Source organism: Ambystoma mexicanum, chromosome 3q, assembly GCF_040938575.1.
Source record: "Ambystoma mexicanum isolate Mex_15411 chromosome 3q, UKY_AmexF1_1, whole genome shotgun sequence".
In the NCBI taxonomy this organism is placed as follows: Eukaryota; Metazoa; Chordata; class Amphibia; order Caudata; family Ambystomatidae; genus Ambystoma; species Ambystoma mexicanum.
Genome location: NC_090926.1, coordinates 11,078,377 through 11,092,112, shown reverse-complemented (window position 1 = coordinate 11,092,112; position 13,736 = coordinate 11,078,377). Strand labels below are relative to the sequence as shown.

The window sequence follows — 13,736 nt, the reverse complement described above, 5'->3', positions numbered from 1 at the left end:
CCGGTGGGAAGGGGGTCGGACGGGGTAATAAAGCTAGGGAAACAGAGGGTTTTGGGGGGATCACCCAAATAAAAAAATAAAAAAGAATCGACATTTCTTCGTTATTTTTCATTCGTTATAAAGGTTTTCGTTATGGAAGCCTGAAGTGACAGTGGGATGTCATGCGTAAATCCCCTGACTTGTTCGATTTAACTTTGAGTGCCCTGCCATGAGACGCCCCCCCAGCTCCCGTGAGTCATGGGAAGTTTACTGCACAGGCCAGTGTGTGTGTCTGTGTGCGTCATGTGAACATGCTACTGCAGGCAGCGGGTTGTGTCCCTGTACTACTGACTGTGCAGAGCCAGGCTTACTTATTTATCTCGTTTGCTGTGTTGGGGGTATTTTTCATGCTCAATGGTCACCATGACCATGGCTTCTTGGCACTGTCGGGAGCCAGGTGTAGGTTGCCCTCAGGGAAGAGTTACCCAGGGGCAGTGGCAGGAAGTAGTTGTGCCACCCCCCACCCCCAGCACCCTAGAGCCTGATGGGAGTATGCCTTTAACTCAGAGATGGGCAGGCGTTGAGAGCCTCCGTAGCGGCTGCTTGCCGTTGGCAGTATGTGTGTAGGTTTAAAGTATTAAATATACTGGCACATAATGGCAATAACCCTACAATGAGACGGGACACGGCTAAGGATCCCTCAGACGAGGCTGACACGACGACAGCTGTGCTATACCCGTTACCCTGCAGGCTTGGCTGGCCAGTCTGGTCTCTGCCACATGTTAGGCCTCCATCTTAGGTGTCCCTTTTCTAACGTTCAACTTTGCAAAATTGTCCGGGTTTTTGGTTTAGAAAATCTGGACGCCCTCTTGATGGGGAGGGAGGTAAGGTGACTACAGGCAGAATCCGGTTTGCGCCCGATTTCCTGAGACTAATACACGGCGTTGCCTTCACGTGGTCGTGCAGCCCAGCCGAGAGGCTCCTATTTTGAGGTCAGTGCTCTTTGCATCCTGCACAGGTTCTCTGGGGCTGTTTCCCGACATCTTGGGTCTCCTGTCCTCCTGGGACACACTGGCCATTTGAGGCCGCTCTACACTGATACTAGGTTAAGGATGCAGTTGCTGCGTTGTCATGGGCTTTCATTGTGGGCGTGGCCTAAAAGTGCACAAATCATAGTAAGGTGCGCAAACAAATATATAAATGTATGTGAGCATTTATATGTTTGTATGCGTACTACTATGGTGTGTGTACTTTTCAAGCCATATTTTATAAACATAGCAATGTTACATATTTCTATGTTTATAAAAGGTGGTTTGAAAAGTGCACAAACCATAGTAAGTTATGCACACTTGTGTGCTTACCTTACTATGGTTTGTGTACGTTTCAAGCCACCTTTTATAAACATAGATATTTGTAACATGTTTCTATGTTTCTAAAAGATGGCTTGACACGTAAACAATTCAAGGCATGACGGACAAAACAAACCGCAAGGTGGCTTTGTCCATCGACAAAGCTTTATAAAAGATGCCTTGAATTGTGCACGTTTCAAGCCGTCTTTTATAAACATAGAAATATTTCTACCTTTATAAAAGATGGCTTGAACGTACACAGTTCAAGGCATCTTTTATAAAGCTTTGCCGACGGAGAAAGGCACCTCCGGCTCTGTGATCTATCTGCTATCACTGAGCCCGAGGTGTCTTTCACCCTCTGCGAACCCGCGGGCTCCATGATTTAATCTGCATATTAGATCACGGAGCCCGCGGGGGTCAGTGACCTGGGGAGGGAAAACAAAGGGACAGTAACTTCCTCTGATGACCCTGATGAGGGGTCATCAGAGGGAGTTACACTAGCTGACAGAAGTGCCGCCAGCCTCAGCGTCGCTGTGGCTGGCTGGCACTTCTGTCAGCTTGGCCAACATAATGACGGGCGCATCTCCCGTCACGGCTGCGGCGGGATAATGCATCCCGCAATGTTGTGTGGGATGGGGGGCCCCGGCTGGGCCCCGGCTCAGCCCCACTTTCTGGAGACTGCCGGGGCCCGGCCCCGGCAGGCCCCGGCCCACTTAAAGCACTGGGAATGGGACGCTCTTTCCTTAATTAAAGTGCTCTATTTGCCCATCATCGCTTTCGGCACCTCAAATCTTCCACACTGCACACCCCCTTTCCAAGAACGTACTCTAGACATGTGCCCAATTATCAAGAACTTTCTGCACGTGCTCCTGTGCGCAGAGAATTACGCAATGTTCACACGTGCCTTGTGCAGGAATTACGCTGCCGAGATACGGAATGGTGAAAGGCTGAGTTGGCCTGGCTGCGATTCGAACTGGCGCCCCGCAGATCACACACAGATCGCACTAACGAGTGCTCAACCTGCGGAGCTATGTTAGCAGCTGCCCCTATACTTAATTTGCACATACGCCTTTTCCGTGTACATACTGTGCACATTTTCCCTGTCCAGGAACATACATATTGACACTTGCCCTAACCCTCTACATACAGTTCAAACATTCCGAACCCTGCACACCATTACCGCTCTACTCGTGTAGTGTGTGCATGATGTGATATCCAGGTGGATAGCTCACAAGCAGAGCGCTGGTCTTTGACATGAGGACACTGGGCACTTTACAAGTTACAGCCCTGCGGCAGAGCTGACATAACTTTCCGTCCTTCCGAGGTTGATGAAGTGAGTGCCATAATATAGGGTATTATTAACACCTGTCAGTACAGTGCTTAGAAGTGGGAGGAATTAATCGTGAAGCACTACATAAAAACGCATATTGTTGTTTCATGTTGTTGGGCATGATGTGCACATTAGCACTGCCGATGCGAAAATTGAAATCGTACCATACCCCCCCCCATACATTATATAGTGACTACACATGGGCCAGGTTTGTGTATGTTCTGAACGCATGCTCTCTCCATCTACCTAACGTGATGTTCATACTGCCCATATTTGCTACCGATCTCCAGGGGCCGGTTGTCTCTGCAGCGGTTTCGGGGATCTTAGACTATTGCAATGCCACATTGCTTGCACAGCCTACGTATTACATCAATAGACTCCATTTTGAAAAATTCCTCCGCCCACTTAGTTGCGGCTTTATTTAAGTGTTCTCGTATATCCCCCGTGTTACGAAACCTCCATTGGCTGCCTGTTGATAGTAAAATAAAATGTAAGTGCCTTTGCATTGTCCACCGAGCTCTACATGGCCTGGGGACTTCCTATCTTTTAGCAAATATGCCCCGGTCAGAAATCTTCGGTCCGCCAACCCTTGCTTGATTCGGTTTCGCAGAGCTGCTATAGGGGGAAGGCCCTTCTCAGTGGCAGCTTCCACTCTCAGGAATTCTCTCCTCCTCTGCCTGTGCAGGATTGGTGATCACTTTCTATTCAGGAAATCCCTAAAATCACACTTCTTTTGTGGTGGGGGCTAGCAGCCTTTTGGTTGTTTTGACTTCTAGGTACTACCTCTCCCTGTTGGGTTTCCTTAACAGCGCCAGGATAACTGCGGGTCAGAGTTGTGCCATACGAGACCTCTTCACGTAACATAACATATGTGCCCTGCCCATGTGTGCCGCCCCCCTCACCATTGGGAGTAACTGGAACCTGTAGTAAACTGGGTAAAGGAAGTTGCCGTGAAATAACCGCAAGATTGTAGCTTTCACGCCCCGGCTGGGAGTGCACATGGCGTTTAACAGCCGGCCAGCCCGAGCTGTGGAAGGTCTGAGTGAAGCGAGGGCCTCAGCTTGGGCTGCCGGCCGCTAAAAACGCCATGTCCACTCCCCAGGTGGGGCTTGAAAGCTATTAGCAACCCTGGGATTTCCCAGGGTGCAGATAGTTTACATTTATTTTCCTTCCGACAGTACATGAGCTCAACACGAGCACATCTCTCATTGGAGAAAAAAACATTTGAAAACAATGTCTGCCGTTATTTAAATAGAAAAGGGACTAGCTCCAGGTTCCAAAATGGCAGCCTTTTTTTGAATTTTGTTTATTAACAACAGTGTCAGTTGTGAATTCACAATCACGCCCACGAAAGCTGGATTGAAATTGGTCAATCTGCCTTTTTCCGGCTGCGAATGAACAGTAAATGCCTTATACCAGTCTTAACACTGATGTTACCGCCCCTGGCATTTTACAATCATTTTGCATGTGGAGTCGGAGATGAGAGGGGAAACACATTTCCTCCTCCCCATTTCCACTCAGCCTGCAAAAGCACGCAGATTTACACCTGCATGACATTTTCATGCGGTCATGAAACAAATGGATTCCTAGGGAATGTGCCTGCATTTAGCACTTGCTAAAAGCTGTTGTATTCCATAGGAATCCATTGTGAGTATCCTCTGCCAAATGTACATTTCAGGAGGCATTTACATCTTTCACAAAACGGAGAGTAAAACAAAAAAGCGCGGAGGTAATTCTGCCTGTTTTTACTCTCATTTTCCACTCTGTTGAGCAAAAGTGGAAAAAGACAAACAGGGCTAACGTTGACGACCACCTGCAGGACGAGACATGACCTGCATAAAGATGGTGTTGAAGGCACTGTGGCTGAAATCTGCCACTGAGATTAACATGTATTGCAAAATGAACACGGACTAGATTAGTCAGTATATATTGAAAGACAGATCACTGCTAAACTGTAATTAAGCAATAAGCCCCGAACAAAGGGGCATTACCGCTTCAAGTAATGTCCCGGGGCCCATAGTTACAGGCCCGAGCAAAGCGAGGGGCTTACCGATATTAGTACTCTGTAAAACCAGGGTACTAAAAGCATTTTTTCTGTTCTGAAATACTGTGGAAATTCGGGAACATACCAAAAAGAAGTTAAAGAAATGTCCTCAGCGGAAGGGAAAATGAAGCCAGTTTTTCCTTTCCATGGCAGCCATTGAAAACAATAAAAAAAGTAAACAAACAAAATGCCCACCATGGAAAGGGAGAAGGGACTACAAGTAGTCCCTACTCTATTTCCATTGCTCCCTTTCCATTGCAGTCATTCAAATAAAAGGAAAAAAGTCAACAAAAAATGCCCGGCATGGAAAGGAAGAAGGGATTACATTTAGTTCCTTCTTCCTTTCTATGGCGGCCTGTTGCAGATCAGGGGCGGGCGCGCTGGAAGAAAGAGTGTTTCCAGTGCGTTCACTCCCAAAAAGCAGGAAAGTGTAGGGGGGCGGAGGGAAGGGAAATGTGGGAAATGCGGCAGGGGGAGAGGAGTTAGAAGATTTACCTGATTCCCTGGTGAGGAGAGATGGCAGCCGCCAGCCCTGAGGAGGCTCAGGGCGACGGGATTACCACACACGTTCTGAGCCTCCCCATTAGCTGGGAGGCAATCACACACCCTTTGCCGTGTACTAATGTTTCATATAGCATGGGACAACGTTACATGAGACACACACGTCTCCTTGTAGTGTAGCTTGCATGTGAAGCTCCTATAGTATTTATGTGATATAGGGTATCGGCTCTTCACCCCCACTAGTTAAGGTGAAACCTTGAACTGTTTCAACTTACTCTATCTTAATTAAAGTTTGTTTTTACTATATATAGCTCATACATATTAATTCCCTTTCACAAGCTGTGCCTGATCAGTATTTTCTTGTATATTGTATTGCGTACTTGTTTCAACAGACATATATTTTTTTTAAGTAAAGTGTCTAAAATGTATACAAGAATTGAAGTGGCATTTATGGAGTTATGGGCCATGTGAATTTAGTTGAAGATGTGTTTAGTTTAAGAGTTTACACTGTCTGTATGTATTTATGTATGGTATATGAAATAGAATCATTTTTTTATCTAATGGTTGGATTTGTAGTGTTTTTATTGAATTTCTCTGAATAAAGCTGATTTTCATGATGATACATATAGATAATAGTGAGGCTTTGGTAGAAACTACTGTGCACAATAGCCCTGACCATGGTATATATTCTGCACGCATGAACTATTAGGGCCGATTTGTGGAATTTTTTGTACGGTTCAAAGTGATTTTGCACTGCTGAAAAGTGACTTTGCACTGCCGACACAAACCCGGATTCATGGAACTGCGCAAAGTGTATTTTTGCAGTGCAAAGTCAGTGCAGAGTCATTTTGTACTGCAAAAAATGCAACGAATCGGGCCCTGCATACTTTACACATGTCATATTGTGCACACATGCTCTCTTCCTAAACGCACTATTCGCCTTCGTCACAAGCAACTGTCGGGCAGGATGCAGGGAACTCATTGACCCTCGCTGCGGCCACTGATTCCAGGTGGGTGGGCCGCACAGGGTCATTGCGTGCTATGGCGCTCCCTGTGGAACTCCACTAGAAGTGATGGGAATGCCGCGCCGGACCAGCCTCAGAGGAGACCAGGCACCGGGGGAAGAGCTGCAGATCTACCCCAGATCAGAAAACATCCTGTTGCGAATCAGGGTGCGCTGTGATTCGAGTCACGGTCACCCACTCCCGCAGCTTGCCCCCTGCCCGCATTCTGTATGTGGGCACAAAAGCAAATCTTTGTGTCCTTAGCTTTCTCATGGGCAGCCCACCCATAAACTTTGCCATTTGTGTGTGCACAAGGGTATGCATAATTGTAAAGACAGTCTTCTGAGTTTTTCCCCAGGGTTGCACCTGTTCTACAACCTGTTCTACCACACAATTAGCTCTTTTCTCCTATCCATGTAGTGACTGTGTTCCCAGACCTCTACATGCATGCACTGCACCTGTGCCCTCCCAATTTAGATAGTAGGAGCATGTGCCTCTGTCCACTTGCTCTATGTAGAGTGTGTGTGTGCAGCTCAGACTGTGCACTTTTTTTCTGCTGACACGCTATGCCTCTGCACACATTATGAACCTTTACCCTGTCACTCTGCTGTCTATGCACACATTCCCTTTACATGCAATACACCTAAAACCTGTATATAGACTGTGCAATTGCATACTGCGCACATATGGCCTGCCCCTGATTCTCCTCCAGTGAAAGGTCACATGAGCAACCCACACTAGCTCCAGTCCTGCAGAAGGCCTCTTTACAAATATATACAAGGCTGAAACATTGTCAACACCTTCCATGAATGCCAATTGACTAAGAGCCCTTCTAGCTTATGGGCCAGACAGCACATAACATTTAAAGACCCAGGACTTGCAGCCATAGAATCTTCTCTAATAATTACTGTGAACGATCGCAGTAGAAGATGATTACCCAGAATTGCAACCTTCGACTTCCCGCACTGATGTGCAAAAACTCCTTTCAACTAATGCTGAAGTAAACAACTTATTAAAACTTGACGTGTTGCTTTCATTTCAACTCACACGTCACTGATTACCTACATCAATAGTGCGGTCATTCCCTTAGAACTTGGGGCACTTCTCTCTCTTCATACATAAAAGACATAAAGATAAATGTTGCACTTTCTCACCCAACCCCCCAACATAGCATTCCTTCTCGGTACTACGCTTGCTGCGTCAAGTGTGGCAAAAGAAATACAGGAGAGGAGATCAAGGGGGACTGTGCCATACAGCTATGCGCGTGGTGGGGGCGATCAAGGGAGATTGCTTTAATAGCAAATAGTTATGGAGGGCGGTGAACTGGAGACATGTGAAAGCAGAACATGACATTGTGGAACTGTGAGCCGTCAGGGAGGATGTGAGGGTTTATCAATGAGCATCAAGGCGGAGATCAAGGAAAGATATTGGTTTGCACCGGTTTGTAGGGATAAGGAGGTCAAGGTACCAGAAGCCGCGAAGTTGGAAACAAAGGGAGCATGGCGGATTGTACCAATGGGCTTGATTGAGTGGGTCAGTGGGAGGTGGTGGGGCGTACCAATGAGAAGAAAGAAGAAGTGGGTCAAGGGAAGATACAGGGGTTTCATGGATGTTGGCAATGGTTAAGTAGAGGGGATTGAGGGATAAAGGCGGATTGTACCAACAGGCACAAAGAAGGAGCTCAAAGGAGGGCATAGGATTGAACCAATAAAAATAAAGCGTGTGGTCAACAGAGAATCTTAAATTTTGCCAATGAGATTAGAGGGAAATATGCAGGGATGGCATAAGATTGCACTATTGGGCATGACAGAGGTGGCAAAGAGAGGACGATGGATTGTACCAATGTTCACGCAGGGGAAGATCAATGGTGGATGTTGCAGTGCACCAAAGATCATGAAAGGTGAGCTGAATAGAAGTTTGTATCAATGTTGATAGAAGATCGGATCAAAGCAAGGGTGCTGAAATGTAGGAAATGTCATGCAGGCGGAAGATCAAAGGTGGGAGGGACAGTGAACCAATGGTCATGGGGTGGAGAGATCAAGGGTTTGCTGTGGATTGTGGTGATGAATATGTAAGGCCCAAAAGAGATTGCCTTTGGCATGGCTGTGTTTTTCCTTGACTCCTGCCCTCTGCACGTGGTTCGAGTGCGTCAGCATGCTGGTCATCCTGCTCAACTGCGTCACGCTGGGGATGTTCCAGCCCTGCGAAGATGTGGACTGCTCCACCGACCGCTGCCAGATCCTGCAGGTAAGGATGGCGAGGCCTGATGGCCAAGGTGGGTGCTGAATCACTGACTGCTGACAGGTCCAGTGGGAATAGGGGATGCCTTGCACTGGTGGCACTGGGGACTGCTCCAACAGCAGCTGCCAGGCCATCTAGGTTGGGATAGCGCCCCCGGTGGTGGTGGTTGGAACTGATTTACCAGTAACCTCTGATCGTGTAGATCAGAGGTCTGCAACCTTCCGCTCCCAGGATGTTTGGCCTACAACTCACATCAGGCCCATACAGCATAGTCAATGGCAAGAGCTCATGGGAGTTGCAGTCCAAAACATCTGGAGAGCCCCAGGTTGCAGACTTCTGGTGAAGATAAAGAGAGGACTCCCTCAGGCGAGACTGGGTACTGCACCACAGAACATTGCCATATTCTCCAGGTACTGTATCACCACAGACATGGGTGGGTTGGGTCAGTCCCACCGATCATGACACATCCCAGTTTCCCCTGTTAGCTGAGGCAAGCCCTGCCCCACCAACTGCTTCCAGGTTCTGAATGTACGGCCAGTGCCCCACTAGCTGAGATGGGCACTGCCTCCCAATGCAGATGCTATAGGTATGAAGGTTGCGCAATTGATGGAGGGGTGGGGGCAATTGCCTCAATGACCACTCAAGAATGGCTAGGTACGCAGTTTTACTGGGTACTGCACCACTGGACACTGGCAAGTCCTGCAGTTAAGGACAGTGCACCCCGCTGACTGGGCTAGGCACTGCACCCCATAGTGTGTGAGGCAAGCACTTCTGCCACTGGGGGAAGCACATATCTCACCACGCTCAGCCAGTCAGCTTACAGATATTTCCCGTCAGAGAGGCCAAAGAGTGAATGGGCTAAGCAACCCTCTGACTCTTACTTAAATACGCTTCTGAATCCTTTGCTTTGAAGCTGATTTCCTCTCATCATAAGCAGTCGCCAAGAGAGGCCAGGTACTGAAGAATGGGACAGAGAGTCAAATTGGAGACAGGTGCCTAAAATATGGTAATTGTGATGGAGGAGCATGAGGGTGGCGCATAGGCCTCCGGAAGCCTGCTGCGACTGTTCGTATGTGACATGTAGCACAGAACCCCCTGCACCAAACAAATCGAAACCTGTGGTCCCACACTCACAATTACAGGCCATCCCGCAACACCTGACAAAACTGCTCTCCGATCTATGGCTCCTAATAAAAGGCAATTGGAAACGTCTTCTCACAGGCGTGGACGGCAGGTGTTAAGAAGACAGAGCTGTCCTTCCAGCGGCGCCCAGCACTCATCAGTGGCAATGAGGGTCTAATGTGGTCACTTAGCTCCAGGCATCGAAGGATGAGGAGGGGCAGGCAGTGCGTCAGGAGAGGAGGGGGGATTCTGCACGGGTAGGACAGAAGACAGCCTCATGGCCATTCCAGGGCCCCGACTCACACAAGGCCCGCCTTTCCACTGTCCTCCACTGACGCCCTCACCCTGTTTCTCTTTTCCCTCCTTTCTTTTCTTTTCCTATCTTCTATTCTCCCATTCTTTCTGTCCTTCTCTTCTTCCTGAATTCCTCTATTTTCGAGGGCTAATTTCTTTCCTTACCCTCTTTCCCACCTTCCATTTATTTTATTCTGTCTAGATCTGTCGTTCTTTTCCTCTAATCCTCAACATGTCTCCTTCTTCCATTTTGACCTCCTCGTTTCTTTCTCATGCTTTTCCCCTCCCTCATCACTTTTCCCAAAACTCGTGCTTGTACCATTTGCATCTTCCATTCTCACCCACCCACCCCTCTGTCCCTTTCCCCTTTCTTTTCCCATCCCCATCCCTGTGCCATGATACTTTCTTTTCCCCTTAATATCTATGTCTTTCTTGCTTTCACCTCTTCCTTTCCTCTTCCTAATGTTCCTTTCTTCCATTCCTTTCTCTATCCCTTTCTTCTGCTCTCTCTTGCCCCTTTTCCCCTCCACATTTTTTCTTTTCCTATGCACCCCTCTCTCTCTCCCATCTTCTTATGTGTCTCCATTCTTTCTTTACCTTTTTATCTCACTTCCCGCTCTTCCTTTCCTTCTCCTTTCCTCTCCTGGACTCTTTCTCTTTTTCTTCATTCCTACTACTTCCCTCCATCCCTCATTGCCCCATACTCTTTGCTCTCATTTGTGCATCCTTATTTCCTCTTTCTCGCCCTGTTGTATTGTTTGCATTATCGTTTTTATTATTCCATTCACTATTAAAAGTAGCAGTACTATTAATAGCATCACCACCGACAGGTGATGTCCTGGGACATCACAGCCAATCAGGGAGCTTGGAAGGCTGGCGTTACCTCATGGCATTGCCTGCCAGCACCGGCCTCCACCACCGCTGCGCTCCCCTCACCAACACCCTGCTCCTGACAACTGTCATTGCTATGATTTTTGTTCTTTGTTTCTTTGTTGTTGTTAATGCTGTTAGTAGTGGCATCATTACTGCTCTCATTGTTAATGTTTCTGTAGTTGTTGACGCAACTCTTGTTATTATTGTTGTTTTCATTGTTATTATTCTTTCTCTTCTGTCCCCTCACTCCTGATAATGGGGCAGGTGTTCGACGATTTCATCTACATCTTCTTTGCTATGGAGATGGTGGTTAAAATGATGGCCCTTGGGGTCTTCGGGAAGAAATGCTACCTTGGAGACACCTGGAACCGTCTGGACTTTTTTATCGTCATGGCCGGGTAAGGACTAACCCCTCACACTTTCTTACTCACGTCATCCTTCTGACTTTTTGTCAGTGTTGAGTTTTTAAGAAAATAGCTAATCGTTGTGACCGATGTGATGGACACAGCATTGGGAGGACATTTCTTTACAGATGGCACAAGATTACTCACTCTTTCACAGGATGTGTTTTTCAAAAAAAGGAAGACAAAGTATCCTTGAAGTGTCCAATAATAAGGTTTTTTAAAAAAAATGACATTTGGGTAATAGATCCTCAGAGCTCTTTTCCTCAAATACGACAAACAGAAAACTGGTTGAAATTAGATTGGTATTTTTCTTTGTGTCTGAAAGAGGGTCTGAGTATGTGAGGATGGGTGGGCTGGGGAGGAATCAGCCAGCAGAGGTTCACAGTTGACTCAGATTAGTTCCGGATTTCACCCTCAGATGCTGGGTGGTGAAGTCTCTCTACTTTGGGCCTTATGACGATCACTTACATTTCACTTCCAGTTTCAAGATGTGGAAAAATAAAGGCTACATCTTCACTGCTGGCGATTCTTTGCACTGATTGGTGGGAGTACCTCATATTTAGAGTTCTGTGGTAAGAATGATTTTGGTTTAAAGGCACTATGGTGTACGCCCATTTCTTTTGTTGTAAAGATGCTCGCTGCCTTCCCAGCAAGTGGATTGATGATTGTGATCAGAAAAGTTGTGAGCTCATGCAGCTGGGTTTTGTTAGCCAATGGGAGGAGTCTGACAAGGTACTTGTTTACAATGTCTTCTTTGCTGTCAGGAAAATTAGAGTGCATGTCGCTGCTCAAGCTAGTAGGGCTAAAAAGGCATTTTATAGGGTTGATTGGGGATTTTGAATAGGGGCTGTAGGAACATTTGTCTTGTGAATGGAGTTGTGTTGGGTGGTGAGTGCCCTTTCTACTGCATGTCTTATGCTATGTTATGAGGCATGTGTAGAGGACTCATCTGAATTGCACAAGTGAGATGAAAAGCACAGTGAGATTTCTGGTTTGCTTTGCTGCAAAATTCTGGGTTTCCATAGAGGTTAGACTGTTCATTGTAAAATACATAACATTGCGCAAACACATTTCAAACATACAGTAGCCACTTTTAGTTAACATTGTATTAACTCTTTGATCAATATTTTCTCACCATTGAATAAATGCATAAAATACATTTCCAAAAAATAGAGGAAGTGTTTGAAAAATATTGGTTGGAAGTATCAATTTACGTAGTGCCCCCTCGAAGATTATGTGTTACCCGTACACAAATGAATAATAAAGCTTTGGACTACAATGTTAAGGACAGTGAGGGGGGGTTTGTGGGCTACGTTGGTTGCTAGTGTTGCTTGCATGCTAGGACGCATTATTCTATACCCACATTTGAGAGGTCATGAGTGCTAAGTGCAGGGTTGTCGTATGGTGCGTGGTGGGATACTTCAGTTGGTGGTTGGATGCATGCGTAGACGCATTGTTTGCCCCAAGGTGTGGCCCTGAGTGATTCCATTGAGTATCAGTGAGCCTTGAGTTTTGTTACATGTGCCGCTAGGGAGACCAGTGTGATGTTGGGAGACTGAGACAATCATACTGGAGGGAGGTGGGATAAGTGTGCCTACTTCCCAGCCTGCATTCCACCTTTCTGTGAGGCATCCTTCATCGCTGTATCTGGCCCCCTCATCCTCCACCATGCCCGGAAAGAGGGCAGGAGAGACTTCAAAATCCTCTGCCCAAGCCATCCCCCAATAGTCCAGGGTAGAGCAGGACTCTGTCCAGAATAGGTTGCGAGTGAGAACGTATGCCAATGGCTGTCCAGTAGGTAGTCCTTAGTGCTTGGAGGATCATCTCTGCCATGAAGGCTGTGTCCGCAGTCCACTATTGGCTGCATCTGCTGGGCCACGGCTTGGTTCTGCCCATCTTTTTCTATGCCATGTCAGGTCTTTACCATATCCTTATTGGCTACCAACCCCTTCCTCTGCACCCAAACCCACCTCTCCATGAGCCGTAGACACTTCTGCCGATGTCTACCACCCCGCGACCCATCTTAACTCTGCTTCTTTTACCTGCCTAGGGCTATTGGCCATATCTCCTATCCCCCCTCTCAACTCTGGCCCCATTCATGCTCTCCTCGAGCCTTCCACCTGATGGCAATACTTGTTCAAGTCCCCTTTGCCAATTATGTTTCAAGACGTATTCCGACCCTCTTCCCACTAGTCATCAAACGCAGCCGCCAGCCCTCCCCCATTAACCCAACACAGGAACTTCCTTGCTATAGGGAATGAAATGAATAGCGAAGGGCACGTAGGGGAGGACGCAAAAAGGGTGTGAACCTGGGAAGGTGAGAGATAGTGGGTAACGCGGGCGAGGTTTTTGGGTGGGAGGGGGAAAGGAAAAGGGTGAGAGTCATGGAGTAAGGAGCAAGTTGACAGTGAGTGCCTGGAGAAGAGCCTAAGTGTGGGAGGCTGAAGGCGTGATATGGCCATGAGATGGCTAGATGGGAGGACAGGGCAAGGGAGATGGCAAAAGGGCAGAGTGGCAAGCATGTGTGTGTCTTTGGGGCGGGTGAGTTGGATAGGAGAGGGCTTGGTGGTGGCAGGAGTGGGGTGAAGTTGGTGT

The 13,736-nt window shown here is 47.4% G+C and overlaps 1 protein-coding gene across 3 annotated transcripts in view; it reads left to right on the top strand.

Annotated features, from left to right (window-relative positions):
- The window catches only part of CACNA1I (calcium voltage-gated channel subunit alpha1 I), a 1,993,092-nt gene that overhangs the window by 978,624 nt on the left and 1,000,732 nt on the right, over nucleotides 1-13,736 (top strand). For all 3 annotated transcript variants that reach the window (XM_069652938.1, XM_069652937.1, XM_069652936.1), the window contains exons 3-4: nucleotides 8,343-8,454; nucleotides 11,002-11,135. In XM_069652938.1, coding sequence (XP_069509039.1) covers nucleotides 8,343-8,454; nucleotides 11,002-11,135 — 246 coding nt within the window. The remainder of the gene's footprint in view (nucleotides 1-8,342; nucleotides 8,455-11,001; nucleotides 11,136-13,736) is intronic.